The sequence below is a fragment of the Neofelis nebulosa genome, chromosome 16 (genome assembly GCF_028018385.1).
Source record: "Neofelis nebulosa isolate mNeoNeb1 chromosome 16, mNeoNeb1.pri, whole genome shotgun sequence".
Lineage (NCBI taxonomy): Eukaryota > Metazoa > Chordata > Mammalia > Carnivora > Felidae > Neofelis > Neofelis nebulosa.
Window position 1 is genome coordinate 39,164,626 of NC_080797.1, and position 25,262 is coordinate 39,189,887.

General features: G+C 50.4%; 1 protein-coding gene across 1 annotated transcript in view; it reads right to left on the reverse strand.

Annotated features, from left to right (window-relative positions):
• Nucleotides 1–798: 798 nt before the first annotated feature.
• The window catches only part of TTLL6 (tubulin tyrosine ligase like 6), a 30,420-nt gene continuing 5,956 nt past the window's right edge, over nt 799–25,262 (reverse strand). The window contains exons 8-16 of the mRNA XM_058703605.1: nt 24,649–24,734; nt 19,083–19,308; nt 17,642–17,817; nt 14,813–15,001; nt 13,310–13,484; nt 11,884–12,144; nt 3,458–3,824; nt 2,329–2,565; nt 799–1,505 (exon numbers count right to left, since the gene is read on the reverse strand). Coding sequence (XP_058559588.1) covers nt 2,339–2,565; nt 3,458–3,824; nt 11,884–12,144; nt 13,310–13,484; nt 14,813–15,001; nt 17,642–17,817; nt 19,083–19,308; nt 24,649–24,734 — 1,707 coding nt within the window. The 3' untranslated portion in view covers nt 799–1,505; nt 2,329–2,338. The remainder of the gene's footprint in view (nt 1,506–2,328; nt 2,566–3,457; nt 3,825–11,883; nt 12,145–13,309; nt 13,485–14,812; nt 15,002–17,641; nt 17,818–19,082; nt 19,309–24,648; nt 24,735–25,262) is intronic.

Here is a 25,262-nt window from a genome sequence, read left to right on the forward strand (position 1 = left end):
AATTGGCCTTGAGTCCGTCTACTTGGAGGGTCCTCAATGGTATTGGGAAAGGGCGAGCCAAGGGGTTTAATCTTTTTTTCAATAATCTCTGTGCCCAATGTGGGGCTCAAACTCACAACCCCGAGATCAAGAGTCGCATGCTCTTCTGAGTGAGCCCGCCAGGCGCGCCTAGGCGGGGATGAAGGTGTTGTGTATGCGTGTCCTTCACAGCGGGACCCAAATGGCTTCTCCATTCACTCCTTTGGGTAACTGAGTGAGGAGAGCTGTGTGTGCTTCAAGTATCCCAGAACCCCCTGGCATCCTTGAGGCCAGAAATTCGTGCCAGTAGGAATTCATAAAGCAAAGCTGCATCAACATTGGGAAGCAGGTTCTTGACTTCAGACCTCACCCTTCTTCCACCGTTGCCCCAACCCCCCCACCCCCGCCCCGCCTCCAAAGCTCCTCATTCCTGGGCTCTCACTCAGGAAGAACAAGAGGGGCAAAATCTTGGATCACATTCCTGGAGAGGGTAGAGAATGAACTGGCAGAATGAAATGCTACACCTGGAGTCTAGCCAGACTCCAGACAGGCACACCGCAGCCACCGTGCCCCCCCGCCCCCTGCGCAAAGGGCCACCTTGGGCACTAGCCTCCCAGCAAGGAGGGCAGGGCCTACCATTCATCCAAAGAAATTCTTCAAAGGCTCCTGATGCATTTTCAGTGAGTTTGGAGCTTTCTTACCAAGGAGTTGCTTGAGAGAACGATCTCTCCCCCTTCCCCCTTCCCATCCCCCCTCTGGATCAGGCTCACCACCCTAGCATTGAGCGTGGCAATTTATTAATGCACACTTGAGGGGAAGATGCGTCATTTCTGCAGGTTGATGGAAGAAACATTGCACATTGGGCACTCTCGCCTCACTTTTTTCTCCATCAGCAGGATCGATGTGGACCGGTGAGGGAGGGGGCACAAAGGTGGCACAGAGGTGGCTGGGGTGGGAGGAGGTCTGGTCTCAGGGCTCAGAATTCTCCATTCAGGGCTCAGAATTCTCCATTCAGGCCTGGCCCTTTCTCTGTCTTTTCTCTTCGAGGTTGAAAGCCAACTGACACAGGCCTTTTGGTGGACGGGGGGCTTTGCATCCCTGGAAGCTTTGAGTCCTTCCCTGAAACATGCCTCCCTTCACACTGCTCTACCTGGGGGAGGGGGGGGGGAGTGTTCTGGATGACGATGCCATCTGAGGGACCCGTAGGAATGCCACTGGTGGGGCAGCTGGGGTGGATCCTGGGGCAGCTCCAATACTTCTCATAAGTCACGGTCCTTCAGCACTGGAAGCTAACTGGGAGGGCACAAAAGGCAAGGCTGTTGGTCCACTGGTATTAATGGGAGGTAGTTGTAAGACCAGGATATCTAGATGAGGAAATAAAACTTTCCGTTGATCCTATGGACGTTGTAGACACTTTAAGAAAAGATAAATCATTTCCTGGGAATACGACGTGGAAAGGGAAACAATGGCAGAGATCCGGTCTGATTCTGAAAAAAAAAAAAAAAAAAAAAAAGATATGTGTATGTATTTCAACTTTTTTTTTTTTTTTTTTTTTGAGACAGAGAGAGACAGAGCGTGAGCAGGGGAGGGTAAGAGAGAGAAGGAGACACAGAATCAGAAACGGGTTCCAGGCTCTGAGCTGTCAGCACAGAGCCCGACGCGGGGCTCGAACTCACGGACCGCGAGATCATGACCTGAGCCGAAGTCAGACGCTCAACCGACTGAGCCACCCAGGTGCCCTGCTCTTAATCATCTTAAAATCTACACAAGGGGCTATGTATCTCCCAAAAACTCAACGGTTGACACCTCTGAAGGCCTCGACTCAGTGACCCATCCACTGTGAAAGTGGCTCCAGAGGAAGGATGATGAGATCATAGTGATTTAAGTAGAAACACGGCAGGGCTCCTTTCTTCCCATGGGTCAAGATGGGCTCTCCGTTCACAGCAGAGCGGTAGAGAGGAAGAAACACGGGGTTATTTGTCCAGAACCCATCACTTGTGTGAGGTTGGGCGAGTCATCTAATGTCCCCAAACCTTGATTCTCTTCATCTGCCAGTTGAGGACAAAGTAATGATGTCTTCGTGCCAACCTCGCAGCATGTGACCTGAGGATCACGTGAGATATGGTACGTCGCCTTGACGTGTGGAAGGTATGACACTGACCAAAGAAAGCCCCAGAACTCGGACCTCTGCTCTAGTACGCGTGTCCTTTATCATTTCAGCCGTCCACCTGCCCATCCGACATTCCAGAAATACGTACCTGTGGTGCCCGCCAATCAGCAAGCACGCGAAGGGAATATGGGCGGACCTACCTGGTTCCGCTCACATCCTCTTGGGCCAGCGATCGGGCAGTGACTGGACGCTTCCCCCGTGGCTTCGGCCAGGCCTCGGATCCAGTCGGGCTGGGGTGGCGACCACCAGCAGATCCTTCAGAGAAACATTGTAGCTCGGACGATGGTGCAGGAGGACAAGGGAGGACACGTGCAGCCGCCTCTTCCTGCCAGAGCTTTGGCCGCCCCAGCAGCACTCCCAGGGCAGGGAGTGGTTTTCTGGAAAGGCAAAGTCATTGGCATCGTCGACGTGTGCCGCTGGACTCGACACACCTCCCACTAGGGTCCCCTGGCCTCAAACCGCCTTGAGGTTCCTCAATCCGAATCAGCCACCGCTCCTCTCCTCCAAGTAGTTTCTTTTCCTGTTGCCAGACTGAATGCCCCTCACTCAATACCCTGTGACTCAGCTGGATGCAGCTCATTTGAATGAGAAGCAGGAAATTGAACAGGGTACTTGTCAAAAGCATTCTATTGTGGGGGGGGGGGGGGCGGAGCGGGGCACCTGGGTGGCTCAGTGGGTTGAGCATCCGGCTTCAGCTCAGGTCATGAGCTCTCGGTTCACGAGTTCGAGCCCCTCATCGAGCTCGTTGCGGTCAGCCCAGACAGATCCTTGGTCTCCCTCTCTCTCTGCCCCTCCCCCGCTTGCTCTCTCTCTCTCTCTCTCTCTCTCTCAAAAATAAATAAGACATTAAAAGGAGAAAAAAAGGTCCCAGGGCACTGGGTGGCTCAGTCGGTTAAGCATCAGACTCTTGATTTCAGCTCAGGTCATGATCTCACAGTTCACGGGGGTCTCTCTCTCTCTCTTCTCTCTCTTCCCCTCCCCCGCTCGCATTCTCCATCCCTCTCTGTCCCTCTCTCAAAATAAATAAATGAATATTTAAAAGAAAAATACTTTTTTTTTTTTTTGCCTTTTTTTGTGTTTCTGGTAAGACTAGAGACTCCTTAAGGACATGGCTTATGACTCCACCATCAGGCTGGGGTCTCCCATCTGCCTGAGGGCAGGGGCTGCGTCCCCCACCCCAGAATGGCCACTCCTCAAAGAGGAGGACTGGTTCCGTTGGTGGCTCCACCCCGTAGGCCCTTGGCACATGCCATGCGCGCTGGCACTCACGTGACTTGTTACTCAGCACCAGCTTTGGGTTGTCCTGAGCTGGGAACAGGGACAGCTTCTCCCTCAGGGGAACCCTGGTGAATAGCTCTGACATCAGACTCTGCTTCCTCGTGTCACTCTTCAGCGAAGCCCAGCTCTGGTTCAGATTTCCTAAGAAGCTCTGGGAATTTGTCGGCAGAGAAATTTTCGAGATTTTCCCCTGGAGGAGGTGCTGGGAGATGTGGTGCTGCCTGTATTTCAAGACCGCCTTGTCCGTCTTGGGGCTACTGCACTCAGAGCTGGTTTTCGCGGTCATGCTAGGCAGAGACTCCGGGGAGTCTGAGTCCTGGGTGGTGGAATCTGGGGAGGTTCCCACTGAGGTTAAGGGCTGGAAGAGAAAAATAGCCCAAAATGAGATTGTCGAAGCCTAGGGCTCCTTCCTATGCCTTCTGGATTCCAACAAAGTCAGCCAAGCTCATCAGCAGCAAGAAAGATTAAGTCACATGGTTTCCTCACCAGGAATTGGTTAAACAAACATTAGGGCAGAGGATCGGGGAGGGGGGGCGTCCACAGAACTTTCTTTGTTGTTGTTGTTGTTGTTTTTTGTTTTTTTTTTAATTTTTTTTTCCAACGTTTTTTATTTATTTTTGGGACAGAGAGAGACAGAGCATGAACGGGGGAGGGGCAGAGAGAGAGGGAGACACAGAATCGGAAACAGGCTCCAGGCTCCAAGCCATCGGCCCAGAGCCTGACGCAGGGCTCGAACTCACGGACCGCGAGATCGTGACCCGGCTGAAGTCGGACGCTTAACCGACTGCGCCACCCAGGCGCCCCTGTTGTTGTTGTTTTTAATACAAGAGAGATTTTAAACACTTGAGATTGCTCATCTGAAAAATAGGTATTCAGGGACACTCAGGCACTGCCAATGAGAAGGTAGACTGATATGGCCATTTTGGTGAACCATCTAGAAACAGTTAATAAGATTACTAATACAGTATGACTCAGCATTTCTGCTTCTAGGTATACATACCGAATGAGTTATTAGATAGCTCCTTTTCAAAAAAAGTGTATACGCCAATGTTCCCAGCAACATTATTCACAATAGCCAAAAGGTGGACATAACCCATTTGTCCACCAACAGAGGAAAGAAGAAACAGAATGTGGCACATGCATCCAATGGAATACTATTCGGCCTTAAAAAGGAATGAAATTCTGATATATGTTGCAACATGTGTGGACTTTGAAAATGTGATGCTAAGTAACATAAGTCCAACACAACAGTATAAACGTTGTATGATTCTTCTTCTCTGAGGTACCTAGAGTGGTCATAGAGGCAGTAAAATAGAGAGGAATGAAATAAGGCAGAAGAAACATTTGAAGAACTAGTAGCCATAAACTTCTCGAACCTGGTGAAAGACAGCAATTTACAAGACCAATAAGCTCAAGACTCCTAAGCAGAACGAATACGAATAAAATGGCATCCAGATGGGGGCGCCTGGCTGGCTCAGTCAGAAGAGCACACGACTCTTGATCTCGAGGTTGTGAGTTCAAGCCCCACAGTGAGGGTGGAGAGTTCTTTAAAAAAAAAAAAAAAAAGAGGGGCGCCTGGGTGGCTCAGTCGGTTGAGCGTCCGACTTCAGCTCAGGTCACGATCTCACGGTTCGTGAGTTCAAGCCCCGCGTCGGGCTCTGTGCTGACAGCTCAGAGCCTGGAGCCTGTTTCAGATTCTGTGTCTCCCTCTCTCTCTCTGACCCTCCCCCATTCATGCTCTGTCTCTCTCTGTCTCAAAAATAAATAAACGTTAAAAAATTTAAAAAAAGTAAATAAAAAAAGAAAAAGAAGATGGGAAGATAATGGAACTTTTCTTTTTTAAGTCTTTCCTCTTAATTCTTTTAAATATTATGACTGTTTAAAGCAAAATTTGGGGGGCTCTTGGCTGGCTCAGTCAGTGGAGCATGGAACTCTTTTTTTTTTTTTTTTAATTTTCAAACGTTTATTTATTATTGAGAGACAGAGAGACACAGAGAATGAGCAGGGGAGGGGTAGAAAGATGGGGAGACACAGAATCCGAAGCAGGCTCCAGGTTCTGAGCTGTCAGCTCAGAGCCCAATGCAGGGCTCGAACTCACAAACCATGAAATCATGACCTGCGCCGAAGTCAGACACTTAACCAACTGAACCACCCAGGTGATCGGAGCATGGAACTCTTAATCTCAGGGTTGAGTTCAAGCCCCACAGTGGGGATAGGGATTACTTAAAAATAAAGTTTAGGGCACCTGGGTGGCTCAGTCAGTTAAGCATCTGACTTCGGCTCAGGTCATGATCTCGCGGTTTGTGAGTTTGAGCCCCACGTCGGGCTCTGTGCTGACAGCTCAGAGCCTGAAGCCTGCTTTGGATTCTGTGTCTCCCTCTCTCTCTGCCCCTCTGCTGCTCACATTGTCTTTCTCTCTCTGTGTCTCTCTCTCAGAAATAAGCAAAAACATAAAAAAAGTAAATAAACATTGGGGCGCCTGGGTGGCGCAGTCGGTTAAGCGGCCGACTTCAGCCAGGTCACGATCTCGCGGTCCGTGAGTTCAAGCCCCGCGTCAGGCTCTGGGCTGATGGCTCAGAGCCTGGAGCCTGTTTCCGATTCTGTGTCTCCCTCTCTCTCTGCCCCTCCCCCGTTCATGCTCTGTCTCTCTCTGTCCCAAAAATAAATTAAAAAAAAAAAAAAAGTAAATAAACATTAAAAAATAATAAAAAATTAATTAAAAAAGTAAAGCTAAAAAAAGCAAAATTTATAACACTGTGTTGTGGGATTTATAATGTACATTAGCACAAAAGAGGGAATAATTTTCCTATATTCAGAATGAAATCCATTACCTCTTAAGTAGATTCTGACAGGCTGGAGATGCATTTTGCAATCCTTAGAACAACCACTAAAAAAATGCAAAAATTATCACTAACTAACTAAATGAATGAATTAAAACTAACAAATATTCAGGGTTTTAATTTTAATTTTTTTTTTTATGTTTCTTTTTAAGAGGGAGAGAGACAGAGCACAAGCTGGGGAGGGGCAGAGTGAGAATGAGACACAGAATCCAAAGCAGCCTCCAGGCTCTGAGCAGTCAGCACAGAGCCCGACGCGGGGCTCGAACTCACAGACTGCGAGATCATGACCCGAGCCGAAGTCGGACACTCAACTGAGTGAACCACCCAGGCTCCCCCATAAATATTCAGTTTTTTAAAGAAAACCTTTATTTGTTTTAAGTTTATTTGTTTTTGAGAGAGAGAGAAAGCATGATGGAGTAGCAGGGGGGTGGAGAGAGAGAGAGAGAGAGAGAGAGAGAGAGAGAGAGAATCCCAAGCAGGTTCCATGCTGTCAGCGCAGAGCTTGACACAGGGCTCCAACTCACAAACCATGAGATCATGACCTGAGCCAAAACCAAGAGTAGGATGTCCAACTGACTGAGTCACCCAGGCAGCCCACAAAAATTCAATTTTCAACTAGCCCAAAAGAAGGCGGAAAAAGAGGAACACGAGGAAAAAAGCAAAAACAGAAGAGATGAATAGAAAACAAACAACAAAAGTTCAGCTCTAAATTCAATGGTATTAATAGCTGTATTGAATGAAAATGGAGTAAATGCCCTAATTAGAAAGCAGAGGTTATTAGACTGGATAAAAAAAAAAACAAAAAAAAAAACGAGATCCGGGGCGCCTGGGTAGCTCAGTCAGTTAAACGTCTGACTTCAGCTCAGGTCATGATCTCATGGTCCGTGAGTTCGAGCCCAGCACAGGGCTCTGTACTTACAGCTCAGACCCTGCTTCAGATTCTGTCTCCCTCTCTCTCTCTGCCCCTCCCCCACTCACACTATGTCTCTGTCTCTGAAAAATGAATAAACCATAAAAAATTAAAAAAAGCAAGATCCACTTATGTCTGCCTATAAGAGATACTCTTTAAATATAATGAGAAAAAAATGTTGAAAATAAAAAGATATACCATGCAAATACTAACCATAATCAGCTGAAGTGGTTATATTAATGTCAAACAAAATAGACCCTTACACAAGGAGTATTATCTGGGATAAGGAGGATTTTATCATTTCATGATTGAAAAAAGGGTCAATATACCAAAAAGACAAAATAATTGCAAACGTGTGCCTAATAAAAGAGCACAGAGCCTGACACGGGGCTCGAATCCACGAATGGGGAAATCATGACCTGAGCCGAAGTCAGATGCTTAACCAACTGAGCCACCCAGGAGCTCCAGTTTATTTACTTATTTTGAGAGAGACAGAGAGAAAAAACCAGCAGGGGAGGGCAGAAAGAAGGGTAGACAGAGGATCCAAAGCAGGCTCTGCACTGACAGCAGAGAGTCTGATGTGGGGCTCAAACTCATGAACCGTAAGATCATGACCTGAGCTGAAGTCAGATGCTTAACCGACTGAGCCACCCAGCCGCCCCACAGGAAAGCCTTTTCAATAAACAGTGTTAGAGGGGTGCCTGAGTGGTTCAGTTGGTTAAGCGTCTGACTCTTGATTTCGGCTCAGGTCATGATCTCACGGTCATGAGATCAAGTCCCACCTCAGGCTGCACATTGGGCATGGAGGGTGCTTAAGATTCTCTCTCTCCTTCTTCCTCTGTCCCTCCCCTGCCTCCTCTCTTTCTCTCTCTCTCTCAAAAAAAAAGTCTTTTTAAAAATTTTTTTAAAATAGTGTTCAAAATAGCAACACATACGGGAAAAACAAACCCTGGTTCCCATCACCAAGCATACCCAAAAATTAATTTGAAATGGATCATGGACCTATACACAAAGCTAAAGCTATAAAGCTTTTAGGAAAAAACTAAGAGAACATCTTTATGACCTGGAAGTACGTGAAATTTCTTAAATAGGACACAGAAAGCAATAAGAGAAAAATTGATAAACTTCATCAAAATTAAAATTTTTCACTAATCAAAGGCACGAGTAAGAAAAAGAAGCCATGGGGCCCCTGGGGGGCTCAGTCAGCTAAGTGTCCGACTTCGGCTCAGGTCATGATATCGCAGTTCGTGAGTTCGAGCCCCGAGTCGGGCTCTGTGCTGACAGCTCAGAGCCTGGAGCCTGCTTCAGATTCTGTGTCTCCCTCTCTCTCTGCCCCTCCCCTGCTTGTGCTCTGTCCCTCTCTCTCTCAAAAATAAAGATTAAGGGGCGCCTGGGTGGCGCAGTCGGTTAAGCGTCCGACTTCAGCCAGGTCACGATCTCGCGGTCCGTGAGTTTGAGCCCCGCGTCGGGCTCTGGGCTGATGGCTCGGAGCCTGGAGCTTGTTTCCGATTCTGTGTCTCCCTCTCTCTCTGCCCCTCCCCCGTTCACGCTCTGTCTCTCTCTGTCCCAAAAATAAATAAAAAACGTTGAAAAAAAATTAAAAAAAATAATAAAGATTAAAAAAAAAAAACTTAAAAAAAAAGGAAACAAAAAGAATAAGCAGGTTTCCAGGATATACAAAGAATTCCTACAAGTCAGTAATAAAAAGATAAAAAATCCTAACTTTTAAAAGAGAGGGAAGCAAAAACTTGACAGACTCTTCACAAAGAAAGATAATACGAATGACCAACATGCACCTGACAAAGTCTCAAAACAGTTAACGACCAGGGCACTGCAAATTAAAACTACAAAGTGAAATCACAAATAGCCAGTAGAGTAGCTGAAATTTAAAAAGCAGATAACCCCAAATGTGGACAGAGGGACAAGTGGAACTCTCATTCATTGTCTGTGGAAATGTACAAATGATACAATCACTTTAAATAAAGATTTTGGAGTTTCTTATAAAGTTCGACATAGATCTACACCTTGACCTAGCAAACTTCTTCTAGGTAGTTACCCAAGAGAAATGAAAACATATGTCCACAAAGACTTGTACAGCAATGTTCATAGAAACTTTAATCACAGTAGCAATAAAAAAATAAAAACTGGGAACAACCCACATGTCCATCAACAGGAGAATGATAAACTGCAGTAGATTTGTACAATAGATTATAATTCAGCAATGAAGAACCAACTATTGATATACCCAACAACATGAATGGATCTCAGATATAATATTCAGCTAAAGAAGACAGACACAAAAGAATATGTACTATTTTATTCCATTTATATAAGATTCTAGAATAGGCAAAACAGTCCAAGGTCAAAAAAGCCAGGGTCAGGATCCCTTGTCCTTGAATGACGGACACAGGGAACGGGGGGGGGGGGGGGTTGGGGGGTGGTGAGGGGGACAATTGCCAGGAAAAGGGCAGGAGGGAATTTTCTGGAGATGTCAGAAATTTCTACACTGTGACAGGGATAGAGGTTACATAGATGTGTTTATTTATCAGAATCGTACAGTTAAGATTTGACCATTTCAGGGTGGCTGGCTGGCTCAGTCAGAACAGCATGTGACTCTGGATTCAAGTTCAAGCCTCACATTGTGTAGAGAGATTACTTAAGTACATAAACTTTTCAAAAAATTTTGAGCATTTCAATGCACCCAAATTTAATCTTAAAAAAAGAAAAGAAAAAAAAAACAGGGCTCAACAAGAAAAAGACTGGGTCATAGAATGAGATAAATAACCCAATCACATTTAAATAAAGTTTAAGTGCATGCATTAAAAAAAAAAAAATCTCTACTGGGGCATCTGGTGGCTCAGTGGGTTAAGCACCGACTTCAGGTCAGGTCATGATCTCGTGGTTCATGGGTTCGAGCCCTGCGTCGGGCTCTATGCTGACCGCTCAGAGCCTGGACCCTGCTTCGGATTCTGTGTCTCCCTCTCTCTTTGTCCCTCACCTGCTCACACTCTGTCTGTCTGTCTCTCAAAAATAAACATTAAAAAAAAAAATCTCTACTTTGCCAAGAAACACACTAACCAAAGATGGTGAATAAGCATAAAGATAAAAGGAAAAAAATAAGTAAATGAAAGACACAAAGGCTTTGAATGAACCAAGGATTTTTACTGAATCAGCCCTCTGCATATGAAATCCAAAAGAGAAAAAAAAAGACAATAAAATGTTGTTGCCTTATTTTTTGAAAACCTCTTTAGAGTTAAGCAGTACCGCTTAAAATCTTAGATTAATGAGAAGAGAACAGAGGCAGTCTTAAGAAGTCACACGAATATTAAAATAACAGCTAATGCTTCTGGAGTCCTGTACAACAGGCACCACTCTAAACCTCTTTTTCCTTTTTTTTTTTTTTAAAGTTTATTTATTTTGAGAGAGAGAACATGCATGCAAGAGCACTCGTGCGAGTTGGCGAGGGACAGAAAGAGAGAGAGAGAAAAGAGAGAATCCCAAGCAGGGACCGTGCGGTCAGCTCAGATCCCGATGTGGGGCTGGATCCCATGAACCATGAGATCATGACCTGAGCCCAAATCAAGAGCCGGACACGTAACTGACTGAGCCACCCAGGTGCCCCGAAATATTTTTGTCAATTCTTTCATTTAACACTCAAAGTAATCCTCTGTAGTTATTATTATTAAATGACCATTTTTCTCAATGAGTAATCTAAGGCTTGAGGAGATAAGAGTGACTAGACAAAAGTCATATAGGAGACTCCAGGATCCAAGTATCCAAACAGAGGCAGCCAGATCCTAATTCATACTCTTTATTCTTTTTTTTTTTATTGCAGTAAAATAAACACACACACACACACACACACGCACAAAGATTTACATCTTAACCTTTAAAAAAATTTTTTTAATGTTTTTTTAAAATTTCTTTTTCTTAACATTTATTTATTTTTGAGACAGAGAGAGACAGAGCATGAACAGGGGAGGGTCAGAGAGAGAGAGGGAGACACAGAATGTGAAACAGGCTCCAGGCTTTGAGCTGTCGGCACAGAGCCTGACTCGGGGCTCGAACTCACGGACCTCGAGATCATGACCTGAGACGAAGTCGGACGCCCAACCGACTGAGCCACCCAGGCGCCCCTTAAGATTTTACTTTTAAGTGATCTCCCCACCCAACATGGGGCTCGAACTTACAACCCCAAGATCAAGAGTCGCTTGCTCCCCCGACTTAGCCAGCCAGGAGCCCCCCCCAAGCACTTTTCTGGAAAATTTTTTTTCAGTGTGTGTCTACGTACGGATGAAATAAAATGGATTTCTACTGTGGGCTATGGTTAGAAACTTGAAAAACACTTACACCGCTCTATACTGCACTTGGGCTGAGCCGAGGCCCAACAACGCTGAAGCTTTTCCAGTAGTTAGAGTACAGTCGTGACCCAGCGCTTGGTGGGCCTGTGATTAACATTTGAAAAGCCCTAGAAGTAAGGGTCCGTTCTCCTAGCAGGTATGCTATTCCACAACTCGGGCTTCCCGGGTGGGGAAATCGAGGCTTGAGCGGCTCACTCAGAGACAGACAGTGAGGACTCAGGGGTAGAGAAGGGACCAGAAAGCAAGACTCCTCCTACCACTGTCCCCTGAGCTCAGCCCTCTGGGGAGGTAGAGGACTCTACTCACCTCAGTGCTGGTGAATATGTTCACTGCGGAGGCGGACTTGACCTCCTTGATTCTGGAGAGGGGGTTACCGAGCTCCAGCCCCGGGCAGCCGAGAAGGCTCGAGTGCCTCAGGTCAGGTGCAGAGGTGTGCCGCCGTGCAGGGCCGGCCTCTTTTGTGGGGGCCTCCGGGGCGAGGCTGCTGTCTGTCTCATTTGTCTTTGCATCTCTGACACTCAAGAGCAACTCAGGTGTGCAGGACACTAACGTCAATGGCTGGAGATTCTGGGAAGGGAGGAAACCAAACACGGCCCGTGGGAACCCAGCTGTGTCCATTTCCAGATGCATCTGCACCCAGGGTAGGTGCCAAGGAGAAGAGAAGGAAAGCAATTGGTACCAAAGTGTCTCTAATCTGTGGTTCTAGAGGGCTCATGGATGGTTTCATGGCATCTCTGAGCCACTTAAGACTGTAGTTTGTTTTAATTTTTTTTTTAACGTTTATTTATTTTTGAGACAGAGAGACACAGAGCATGAACGGGGGAGGGGCAGAGAGAGAGGGAGACCCAGAATCGGAAACAGGCTCCAGGCTCTGAGCAGTCAGCACAGAGCCCGACACGGGGCTCGAACTCACAGACCGCGAGATCATGACCTGAGCCGAAGTCGGCCGCTTAACCGACTGAGCCACCCAGGCGCCCCAAAGACTGCAGTTTTAAAACTGTACCTTTGTATATTTTCTGGCAAGAGGTTCCATAGCTTTTATCAGATTCTCAAAGGGCCTACGACTCTAACAAAGTTATAAAAAACATAGAAAAAAAAAAAGATCCTGCTCTAATCTTGCCCCTTCAGGCGAGTGTTGGAGAAAAAGGAGATGGTCCAAAAAGCCAGCATGAGTCCTTCCACCGAGCCAGAAGAGACAGTGTGGCAGAGAGGGGGAATCCAAAGATTCAGAGGGTAGGACAACTGGACAGCTGGCCCACAGGCTGGGGCTGGGCCACATACTCTGAGCAGCGGGCAGGCTGGAAGGACCCAGCTGTGGTCAGTCACCCCATGTAATGGGGAGGGTCCTGCATCCCTAATGCTCTTCTCTGCGCCCCACCCCCACCCCCACCCCAGCTGTGCCCCTGGCCTGCTGGAGGCGAGCATTCCAACCCAAGCTGGAGGTGGGACCTATGAGTACAAGTGGGCCCAGAGCCCGAGGCCTACATGGGGACCGTGCCTGGCCTCCTAGCTGCTTTCACTCCCACTGGAGGGCTGGTAAGCGTCTGAAGGACGCCGGGCTCCTTGTGACTTCCAGGCCCCCCCGCCTCCTGGGGCCCAGCCCTCCATGCAGCCCCCCATTCCTTTAGTGCGTCAGGGCTCTGGGCAGGGGCCTCCTCAGCAGCCCCCCACGGACCGGCCCCAGCCGAGGAAGGGTGCTGGGCACACGGGCGCCCCTCCCCGCCGGGTTTACTTGTCTGGAGACGGGGGCCGTGGCCTTGTGTTCCTGCTGTGGTTTCTGTGGCCAGCTCCTCGCGCTCTTGCCCCTCGCTCGCTCGCCGGCCGACTCCCCCTGCGTCTCTGCCTTCTTCTCTTTCGTTTGGAAAGATTTTTTCTCCTGTTTGAGTCTCAGCTCCTGGATCAGCTGCCTGTCCGTGAGGAACAGCGATCGTCAGGGAGGTGAGGGGTGGGCTGCAAATGCGGGCTATTGTCCCCCGAGGTGGGGGGGATGAGACTCGGCAAAGAAGGGCAATGCTCCACATGTCCTTCCCCCAGCGTGTCCGGCCTGCATCCATGACATTGCAGGGCACAGAGCAGGAGGGGGGAGGGGGAGGCATTCCTCCCACTAGACCATTCCCAGCCTGGGGAACAGCATCCAGGGAGACACGCAAAGCAAGTAGCTCTACGGGGCTCCACCCCCTTGTCTCTGTCTCCACTTCCCAGCGGGCCAAAGGCCACGCGTGGCAGGTGCCGGGAAGAGGGTCGGGGTAGGCGGCCAAACCAAGGGGCCCCCGTGTTGGACCACTACACCTCTCTGGCCAATGACGTAGTGGGACTAACTTGGTCACCCGGGTCAGGAGACAGAGATTCGATCTCTCTTTTGGCATCACCTGCTATGTGACCCCTTCTGGGCTCTGACCTCCCCTTCCATAAAACGAGTGATGGGTAGGGATTAGACGGGACAGGATGAGTCCCTTCCAGCTCTTAGGTTTCCTACTTGTGGGGATTCAGGAGTTCTGAAGGACTGGGAATTCTGGAGAGGGGTGAGGGTGCCTCTCTCAGGGGCGAGTTTCTAGAAACAGCCACGTATCCACTTAATGCCCCACACCGGGGTATCTTAGCATTCCTGGTCCTTGTGAGACCAAAGCAAATATATCCCTGGCAACTCCCAGGTTGGGGACTGAAGCTCAAAGACCCTTCTCATGGGGCGCCTGGGTGGCTAAGTCAGTTAAGCGTCCAACTCTTGATTCTGGCTCAGGTCGTGATCTCACAGTCTGTGGGCTGGAGCCCCGCATGGGGCTCCATGTGTGGACAGCGCAGAGCCTGCTTGGGATTCTCTCTCCTTCTCTCTCTGCCCCTTCTCCACTCGCTCTCTTACTCTCTCTCAAAAATAGATAAACTTTATTAAAAAAAAAAAAAGGCGGGGGGGGGGGGCTCCTGGGTGGCTCGGTCAGTTAAGCGTCCGACTTCAGCTCAGGTCATGATCTCACAGTCTGTGGGTTCGAGCCCCACATCGGGCTCTGCGCTGACAGCTCAGAGCCTGGAGCCTGCTTCGGATTCTGTGTCTCCCTCTCTCTCTCTGCCCCTCCCCTGCTCACGCTGTGTCTCTCTCTCTCAAAAATAAATAAACATTAAACAATTAAAAAAATGAATAAATAAAAGACCCTCCTTGCTGTGCCAGGCCAGTCACCCTAAAGGTCAAGTATAATGTCCCCCCCACCCTGACACCCACCCACCTCACCCAGAGCCTTCCTACCGGGCATACACCTCCCGAGCCCTGGAGGCAACAGTATTCTGGAAGAGAGAGCTGTTTCCCTGGAAAAACTTCTCATACTTCTCCGCATTCAGAGTAGGATAAATCAGGCGGAACCCTCCACAGTTTTCCTTCTCGTACTTCTCAGTTTTCTCTAACCACACAGCCTGGAAACCCTTGACCTCCTCGATCCTGTTGGGGAACAGAATGCAAGGCTGCTGTAGATTTTCTAGGAAGGGACGTGCCAAGCTGGATGTCACCTGGGGCCAGGCGGAGGCCTCGCACACAACGGCGGTCAACCCGTATTTGCTAAATAAATGTGCGGGACTGATTCTAGCCCTCTCGGGACAGCCGTTGTCATGAGGCACTAAATGCTGGTTAGGACAGTCTTTCCGACTGCTCACCAAGGTCTCTCGTCATACAAGATCCCAGTTTCCCCTTGGCTCAGGTCGGAGGAGGCGGACTGTGGCCACCTCCCCCTTTGCAGCCCTGATTTCCCTCCTCTGGAGAGGTGGCTAAATGTGAGGGCTTCTTTGGCTGAGCTTTTATGAGCTGCGATGATCTCATTCTCCCTCACAGCCCCTCGGGGAGCTGGAGGTCAGAGAGGGAGGAATGATGAGTCCCTTTTACAGCAGGGAGACCGAGAGCACGGAGCTTATCCGGGGGCCAAGCCATGACCAAGAGGATGATTCAAGGGAGGGCCCCGGCTCCTCCCTAACGGAGGCTGCCTCCTCCTGGAGAAGTTGAGACAGAGCCAGCTCAGTGGAAGGCAGCCCAGAGGAGTCCCAAGGGACACGCTCCCTGGGTTCTTGGCTCCAGACCTGTCACTTCCCGGCAGGGCGACCTCGTGCAAGTCAGTTCCCCTCCCAGACGCTTGGTCTCCTTAGCTCCAACGACAGGACCATATAACACCCGCCCCCCCCCCCCCCCGCTACTCACCTGTCTTCACAGGGAAGACGGGGCACCCGCAAAAGTGCCCTGAGAAACACAGTGCTGTCACAACGTAGATGCTATTGCCTCTGCGTCAGAAGCCCAACCCCCCCCCCCCAAGGGTTGGTTCTGCTCATGGGAAGAGAGGGGCTTCAGGGGGATCTGAAAAGCCACAAAGGCATTTCTTCCACCAAGTTCAGGCTCTTCAGACACGAGAATCACTCCGCAGAATGAAGGCCCCTGTTTAAAGGCAGGTGCTGCCACTCGGGGAGCAGGGGGCGCTCGCTCCTGCCAACAGGTAACATGGGGTAGGACAGACCAATGGGTCTTTCAGCAAAAATGAAGGAATGGTTTTAATTTGGGGATTGGTGATCCTTGAATCTTCATCTTATATTTAATGAACTCATACCCGGGATATAGTTCTGTCTATAACTAAATCTCTTATTTTTAAAAAATTTTAACATTTATTATTTTTTTTCTTTTTCTTTTCTTTTTTTTTTTAAGGTTTTATTTATTTTTGAGACAGAGAGAGACAGAGCATGAACGGGGGGCGGGGGGCAGAGAGAGCGGGAGACACAGAATCGGAAGCAGGCTCCAGGCTCTGAGCCATCAGCCCAGAGCCCGATGCGGGGCTCGAACTCACGGACTGCGAGATCGTGACCTGAGCTGAAGTCGGACGCTTAACCAACTGAGCCACCCAGGCGCCCCAACATTTATTTATTTTTGAGAGACAGAGACAGAGCGTGAGCGGGGGAGAGGCAGAGAGACAGAGGGAGACACAGAATCCGAAGCAGGCTCCAGGCTCCGAGCTGTCAGCACAGGGCCGGACGCAGGACTCGAACTCACGAACTGTGAGATCATGACCTGAGCCGAAGTCGGGAGCCTAACCGACTGAGCTACCAGGTGCCCCAATCTCCTATTTTTAAGTACAAAAAAAAAAAAAAAATGCTCACGGTAAAACTGTTCAAAAGGCCCCTTTCTGCACATATAAGCTAATTTTCCAAATAGGATTATCATTTGTTAGAATTGACTTCCCTCCCCACCAACTCGGGACAAGATTCTTTTTTTAAATGCAATCACTTGCTTTAATTGAGATATCATTGACATATACCACCCTGTTAGGTTCTCGGGTGTACAACACAATTCAATATTGTTATATATCATGAAATGATCCCCACGATAAGTCTACTTAACATTTATCACCATACAGTTAACAAAAATGTTTTTCTTGTGATGAGAACATTTAAGATCTACTCTCTTAGCAACTTTCTTTACTTTTTTAACTTAAAAAAAAAAGTTTATTTATTTTTGAGAGACAGAGCACGAGCAGAGGAGGGGCAGAGAGAGAGAGAGAGGGAAACACAGAATCGGAAGCAAGCTCCAGGCTCCGAGCCGTCAGCACAGAGCCCGACGTGGGGCTTGAACTCACGAACCATGAGATCACGACCTGAGCCGAACCGTGAGATCACGACCTGAGCCGAAGTCGGATGCTTAACCGACTGAGCCACCCAGGCGCTTCTCTTTGCAATTTTCAAACATGCAATACAGTCTTACTAACTATAGTCGCCATGCCCTACATCATATCCCCATGACTTATTTATTTGATAAATGGAAGTTTGTAGCTTTTAACCCCCTTCACTCATTTTGCCTGCCCCCAGCAGGCAAGACTCCTCACGGTCTCTAACACACCCTATCGTGCCAGGCACTGTGATGAACTTTTATCTCATTTAATTCCACTTAGGTATCACTGGCTCCATTTCACAGAAAGAACACTGAGGCTCAGAGAAGTGACATGAAGGCCACATAACCAGTAGGCTGTCGAGGACCAGGCCAGGCCAGTGTTACTGGCAGCAGGGAAGTCACAGACAGTGGGGTCTCCAGGGTCTCGGGGCACCTCTGTACCTGGTCTGCCGAGAACGACATTTTTGCAGGAACCGCCCCCGTTGTCTCTCCTCCTCCAAGACTTTCTTTTTGTCACAGCTTCCCAGGTTGATCAGGACCAAAGTGTCATATAGCAGACTGTCTTTCACCTCTTTATCCAGCCAGGAGTCGGTGGAGAAGCTCGGAGAGTGGTTGACCTGTGAAGGCACCGGGGGGAGGGGGAGGGCTGGGCTGTCCAGAGCAGAGGCAGGGAGTGAGGCCAAAATGCCACCTCCAGGGAGCAGCCTCCGCCCAGCTTGGGGCCCTGGCTACCAGGTGAGGGGGGAGGGACAGGGAGAGGGAGTCCGCACTGCAGCCAGAGTGAGAAAAGGAGGAAGGAGAATATCCTCTGGTTTAACCAGCGTATATTTCAGCCCTTTCCTCTTTTTTTTTTCTTTTATGATTTTTTAGAAGTTTATTTATTCTGAGAGGGGGAGGGGAGGGACAGAGAGAAGGGAGAGAATCCCGAGCAGGCTCCTCACTGACTGTGCCTAGCCTGGTGCAGGGCTCTGTCCCCCGAACCCCGACCACAAGATCGCAACCTGAGCAGAAGTCTGACACTTAGCTGACTGAGCCACCCAGGCGCCCGTCCCATCAGGCCTTTCCTCTCGAGAAGCATCAGGGGTGCCCTGTCTTTGGTCTCCCCTCCCCCTGGTGTGTGTGCTCTCTCAGGTACATGCCATCCCATAGGACAGATGGAAGGGTCTGGCTGGGAGACCAGCCAGAGGGTCTGGCTGACCCAGACCCAGTCCAAAGGGTCAGGCTGGGAGGTGGGGAAGAAACCAGAGCGATGCATTCGGGACTCTGAGCAGGATTGAGGGGGAGACCGGTGGAGGTGGGAGAGAACTCATTTCTGCTCGTGGAAAAGTCCGTCCTGTTGAGACGCCCTACGTAACGTGCTGCGGGGCACCCTGCCATGGGTCTGGGGGAGACAGGAAACTTGTTGAGCGGCTCTCCACCCACTCCCGCGGCCACAGACACCAGCCCACTCTGTGTTGGTGCTTGGAACCGAGTGGGCCAAGCCCCCGACAGCCAGGCCCGGCAGCTCCTGTCTGATCTCGAATATCATCACCCAGTTCTGATGAACAACACCCCCTCTCTGGGAGATGATTCTATTACAAAAGACAAAGCTGTCTTTGGAGGCTTTCTGCGCCTGAGATCAACGGTTCCCTCCCCCCCCCCCCCCCCCCCCTGCTCTGGGCGGACTTCAAGAAGGCACAAGGAATTCGCTAATCCCTGGCCGTCTACCCCCTCTGGTGGCCACTTCTCAGCCCCTGGCAGCAAGCCCCTGGCAGATGAACTGGCTTGGCCGGGAGGTTGATTGCGAGGATCTGGCTGAGCCGGGGGGTTGAAGGCATGAGCCTGACCCCCGCCGACCCCAGTAAGAGCGGCCAGTGTTCGCCCCTCGCCCCAACCCCTCTACCTCCAGCAGCCAGGGCTTGAGTTTGTGGTCCAGCAAAATGTCAAAGCCCAGGATTTCAAAGCAGGCACTGTTGAGTGTGTGGTTGGGGAAGCAGGTGTGGTAGTTATGCTTGATGATGGGGTGGGCGGAGATGATCGTCTTGATGATGACGTCCTCGATATCTCTCCAGACCTGCTCCGTGTTGTAGCCATGGCTCTCCATGTACACACTGAAGGTGGAGAGCTTCCTGGAAGGAAACCACAGGCCGTGAGGCAAAAGCGGCCCCCCTCTGGTCAGCTAAGGCCATCTCATGCTGGAACCGAGAAACTTCTGGAGAAGTCCCGGGAGTTAACGGGGATGGACGCCCGGGATGCAGGGTGACAACGGGGCTGTGTCAGCTCAGGAGGGGCCTGCAGGAGATATAGGGCCACAGTCCTCAAGCCTCTGCGGCCCTGAAGTGGGTGCAGGTAAAATGACACATAAGACCTGGCTTGGGCACTTTCACTGTGACCCAGAAAACACCCGTGAGGCCGGGGCAGGGACAAGGTATTCTGGGTGGAAAGCTTAATGGGTGCAAAAAAAAAAAAAAAAAAAAAAAAACCCACCCAACATCCTACATTATGGTTTGGCTTTGATGGCAAATGGTTTCTCAGCCTTTGGTGTTCATTAGAAACACGTAGGGAGCCTTCTAAGAACACCAATACTTGGGTCCCACGCCAGCCATCTGAGGGGCTTCTGGGGACACTAGATTCACAGAAACTTTGCTTTAGGACTATCCACAGGGAAAAGGCAGCCCCAGGGCACCGCCACAGAGAGGGTTACCAACTGTCCCAGGCACACTAGGACAGTCCTGATTTTAGAACTGAGAGTCTCACATCCCAGAAAACCCCCTCAGTCACCCGCTGTTCACCCTATTACACAGATCAGAGGACGTCTACCCCGTGTGGAGAGGTTCGTGAGGAAACGTCTGAAGGGGTGCTCTGGTAGCTCTGAGCTGGGCAGTCCAGAGAAAGGGCACAGCTGACAGGTCTAAGAGGCGACGGTGGGGACACACAGCCACCCGCTCACATGCACACGCATGTGAACACGGAGCTGAAGTGGGAATGTGTGAGGGAGAGACACGGGGGCGGGAAGAGCAGAGGGGAAGACAAGCCAAGAGACAGGGGCTCACAAGGCAGTGCCAAGAGCTCACGGGACCCCAGCCAACGGGGCCAAAAAGGAGGAAGCGGGGGCAGTCAGTCAACGCACCTTTGCCGAGGGTCTGCTGAACGTGCGAAACTCATGAAGTGAGAGGACCCCTGGAAACCGATCCCGCGACCATGGGAAGCCAAGGACCATTTGGGGAGTCGACCCCCATATGAAACGACCAACCAAGGATGCATTCATGTAAAGACAGATTAGCAAAGGCCACTGCACACAGAGGCCCACCTCCCCCCCCCCGCCCCCGCCATTGTCAGGGTATAAAGTGTTGCCCATAAATGAATTTTCCAGATCGCTTGAAGCCAATCCATTCAAGTGCAAAAAAAAAAAAAAAAAATGTATTTAATTTGCCTAATTGGGAAATAAATCTTCCCCAAATAGATTATACACTTCTTATAACAGACATTGCAAATCATGCCGTAACCTCTTCTTGATGACTCAGGCACATCACAATGAATATACATTATCATGTAATTTCATAATGCCCAGTGGTTAGCCAATTCAATTTAACACACCAGCTATGTGCCAGGCACCTCGAAAGATGAAGAGGGCCTGGTCTCTGCCCCCGCCCCCCCAGCCCTGCCAGGTTTCCCATTGTTCTGTCTTCCCTCCACTGTTCCTGCTGAGTGTGCACTTAATGGGGGACTTACCGGGGGTGCAGTTGGCCTCAAGCTGGGGACAGGGGAATTGGGGGCGGGTAAGGCAGTCAGCGTAAGAAGCAGATCACCTCAGAAGGTGGGGAAGAGGAAGAAGAGCGAAGGACAAAGGAGGGAGAGAAGGAAAGAAGGACTCTGCCCGGCAACATGGGAGGCGCCCAGAAGGCCAGGGCATCGCTCTAACCCTCAGGGAACTTAAGTACAAGCAAGGACACAAGACAAACATGTGCACCCAACCCAGAGCGGTTACGGGCTATGGCTGACGTTGACCAGAGGGTGGTGGGGGTCCAGAAACGGGAAGGTGGGTGGCTTGACTCAGATCCCATAGTCCATCCTCAGAGATGGAACCCAATCCTCTCATCTGATTAAATGAGGAAACAGAGGCCCATAGAGACGACTGGTTTCACAGTGGTTAGTTATATGGCTGCACCAGAACCTAGAACCAGATCGGAGAAGGCAGTATGGAAGTTTAGCGAGCCCGACGGGCCTTCGAGGATGTTCCCCCATGGTTTTGGTTGGAACTGAGCAAAGATGGAGAAGTGGGAACGAGCAAGGCCTATATACGGAATATGAGCCAAAGAGCGTCCTGGTAGAACCCCATGGAACGAATAGCACAGACTATGGTCTAGGGGTTCAGGGTAGACACGGGAGTTTTACTCTGGCTCTATCATTTTCCAGTAATGAGTAGAGAAGTCCCGCCCCCCCCCGCCACCCCGTTATCCACAGGGGATACATTCCCAGACCCCCAGGGGATGCCTGAACCCATGGAGAGCACCAGACCCTGCAGGTACTATGTTCTCCCCTATGCAGACACATCCATGATGAAGCTTAGTTTCTAAATTAGGCACAGTGAGAGATGAACAACGACAAGGAAAAATAAAAGAGAACGATGATCACAATATACCATAATAAAAGTTGTGTGACTGTGGTCTCTCCTGCACGCTCTCGAAACACCTTCCTGCGCTCACCCGGCTTACGAAGCTGATGTGAGATACGATGCCTACCCCGATGAGACAAATGAGGTGAGTGACGCGGACGTTGTGACGCAACATTAGGCTGGCCATCCTCCATCAGGAGGATCATCTGCTCCCGGGGCCACAGTTAACCGCAGGTAACTGGAACCGCGGAAAGGGAAACCACAGATAAGGGGGAGTACTGTATACAGAATACAGAATAACAGCACCCACCTGCGTGGGGGTTATTGTTTTTGAAGCTTATTCACATACGTCATCTCAATAGGTCCTTGACGGCATATCTGAGGCTGGCCAGCCGGTATTCGTAGTTTCCCATGTCGTTTTATTTTTTATTTATTTATTTTTTAATTTTTTTTTTAACGTTTATTTATTTTTGAGACAGAGAGAGAGAGAGAGAGCATGAACAGGGGAGGGTCAGAGAAAGAGGGAGACACAGAATCGGAAGCAGGCTCCAGGCTCTGAGCTGTCAGCACAGAGCCCGACGCGGGGCTCGAACCCACGGACTGCGAGATCATGACCTGGGCAGAAGTCGGACCCTTAACCGACTGAGCCACCCAGGCGCCCCTATTTTTTATTTTTTTTAACGTGTATTTATTTTTGAGACAGAGAGAGACAGAGTGCGAGCTAGGGAGGGGCAGAGAGGAGGGGGGAGACACAGAATCGGAAGCAGACTCCAGGCTCTGAGCTGTCTGCCCAGAGCCTGATGTGGGGCTCGAACCTGTGAACGTGGAGATCATGCCCTGAGCCGAAGTCGGACGCTCAATCGACTGAGCCACCCAGGCGCCCTGATTACTAAATTATCTTAGAGATGAGAAAATGGAGGTACAGAGAGGTTAAAGTCTGGATTTAGGGTGAAGAGCCAGGGGGCCAAGCAGCCCTTGGGTCTGAGGTCTGGGTCTGGTGGAAAGGAAGGGACACAGGGACCTCTGAAGGAGGAATCTTCGGGATTCAAGGACACCAAACTCCCTAATCCTGCGGGTCAGGAGGGAGAGATGGGGAAGCTGGGCAGGGGAACCATTCTGGAACGCTGGGGTGGGAGCGAGAGGTGAGGAAATGCTGAGTCGTAGGCAACAGGACATGTCCAGGTGCACTGGGGAGGGATGAGCCTGGAACTCAGGGAGAGAGGGCAGGGGGGAGGGCGGGGGAGCGGAGCAGAGGGGCGAGGCCTGGCCTGGGGGGAAAGAGAGTTGAGGAAACAGAGGAAGAAGGAGGAAGGGGGGTGCAAGGTGGCAGAACCATACCACACACTCTCCCCTTAGTCCCGGCACCCCCTGCCACCCCTCCGTCATGGCCCGAGGGCGCAAAGCCTATTGCCTTCTCATAAGAGGAGGGAAATGAGGGCCCTTAGGGAAAGTCACGGTGACCCTGAGCACTGTCCCACAGGTCATTTGAGTCTCATGGGGGTGACTGTGGGAGGTGGGCAGGGCATCTCACTGCCCACATCTTACACACCACGAAGCCGAGGCTCAAAGATCGCTGCCCACGCCGACTGAGCTGGCGAGACTCAGAGCCAGGACTGAAAGCCAGGCCTCACTGAGCACCGTCACTCAACCTGCAAGGGCGTCCAAGGCTGAGCTGGCGTCCATGGTCAAGGTGGGGAGCGGGGGGGCGGGGGGGAGGGTGCCCTCGGAAACAGGGGAGGCCTCCCCTTCGAGCAGGCTTCAGCTAGTGATTTTCCGTTTGCTTTTTGGAACTCTGCCACCAAGGGAGTTGTGAAATCTCACGTGCCTCCCTGAGGCTCCAAAGCCAAACAGATTGCGTGTTTATCAGCCCTCGGAAGCCTCAGGCAGGGGGCAGAGCACGAGCCTTGGAATCTGGCAGACCTACCTTCTCCTCCTGCTCTAGCACTGACAGTTGTGGGGCCTTGGGCAGCTTAACCTCTCAGAGACCTCAGTTTCCTTGTCTGTAAAATGGACATAGTACCTAACTCATAGTTCTCCACCTACAAAGGGCAGATTATAACGCCTCTGTTGTAGTGCTCTGAAGATTTGTGGGGGGGAAACTGTAAACAAAGCCCCCCCCTGCCCGGCACGGCCCCCACCACACAGGAGGCACCACTCTCCCTTCCCCTTGTGCCTGGCAGGCTCCCTTCCTTCAGCTCCCCCTTTCTCCTAAAACTCCAATGAGACAGGATTAGCCGATCACATGAATGTAGTAACTGGGAAGATACTCAGGCATTCCTCTCATTTTCCTGCTCCTGGGAGGTGGGGCGGAGTGGGGGGTGTTCTCAAAGCCGGCCAGCCACAGTCATGTCAACACATGCCACACACATCGTGACTTATCATTTGAGAATCTCTGTTGGAACAACACCCCAGGAAACCACAGGCCCAAGGAACATCTGCCTGACCTGTCCTTCTAGCGTGGCAGACCAGCGATCGATAAATATCTATTGGTTTGGAAATCTCAGAAGGGCCCAACGTACCAGGCATATGTTTTGGCGTGCACGCGTGCGTACGTGTGTGTGCGTAGGTGTGTGTGTGTGTGTGTGTGTGTGTGTGTGTGTGTGTGTGTGTATCCTGCTGGGGAAACAGTACATGTTTCTCTCTCCTCCTCCCAACCTCCTAGGGTTTACGAGGTAGCCTGCTTTTAATGATTAACAGCCAGAGGGCAGAGACTACGGAGGCCAAGAAATAGTTTCTGAGACCATGTGACCCAAGATGGAACCACCAAGGGGGACTGACGGGGTTTGGGTAGAATCGCAGACGGAGGCTCCGAGCCTGGTGGGGCAAGAAGAGAGAAGTGAAGGGGCTTCCTTACCTCTTGCTCCCGGCCTGAGCATCTCGAACGAAATTGGAGCTGTGCTTATTAATGGAATAATTAGTCAGGTGCATGCAGATGTCATCCTGGGGAGAGAGAGAGAGAGAGAGACACGCAACGCTGTGGGGTCTCCCACTTCCTCTCCTTGCCCTCCCGGGGCCCCTAGGTCTTAAAGAAGAGACAGGGGAGGCCTTGGGCTTGCTTTGAGTGGCAAAACAGAGGAAGTCAAGTGGTATCCCGCAGCCTAGGGCGGAAGAGAGTCCAACCCCTCCTGCGTTCGGGTGGTTCACTGCCTGAGGGACATTTCAGGAGTCCTGGAGGGGGGGGGGGCGGTGTCTGAAGGTGTGGGCGGATCTGGAGTGCTAGCTTTGGATCTCCTGCAGATATGGAGCGCTAACTTTGAAGCAGGGCAGCTCTGGCCACGGGTCCCAGCCTCCTCTCTTCCTCGTTCTGCGACCTCCGCCAAGTCCCTTACACCCTGAGTTTTCATTTCTGCGTTTGTGAAATGGAGAGATGATAATCCCTATTTCCGAGGGCTCCTAAAAGGGCCAAGTGAAGGGACGGATGTAACCCGGCACGTAGTAAGTGTTCAACAAATGACAGCCCATAGCCAC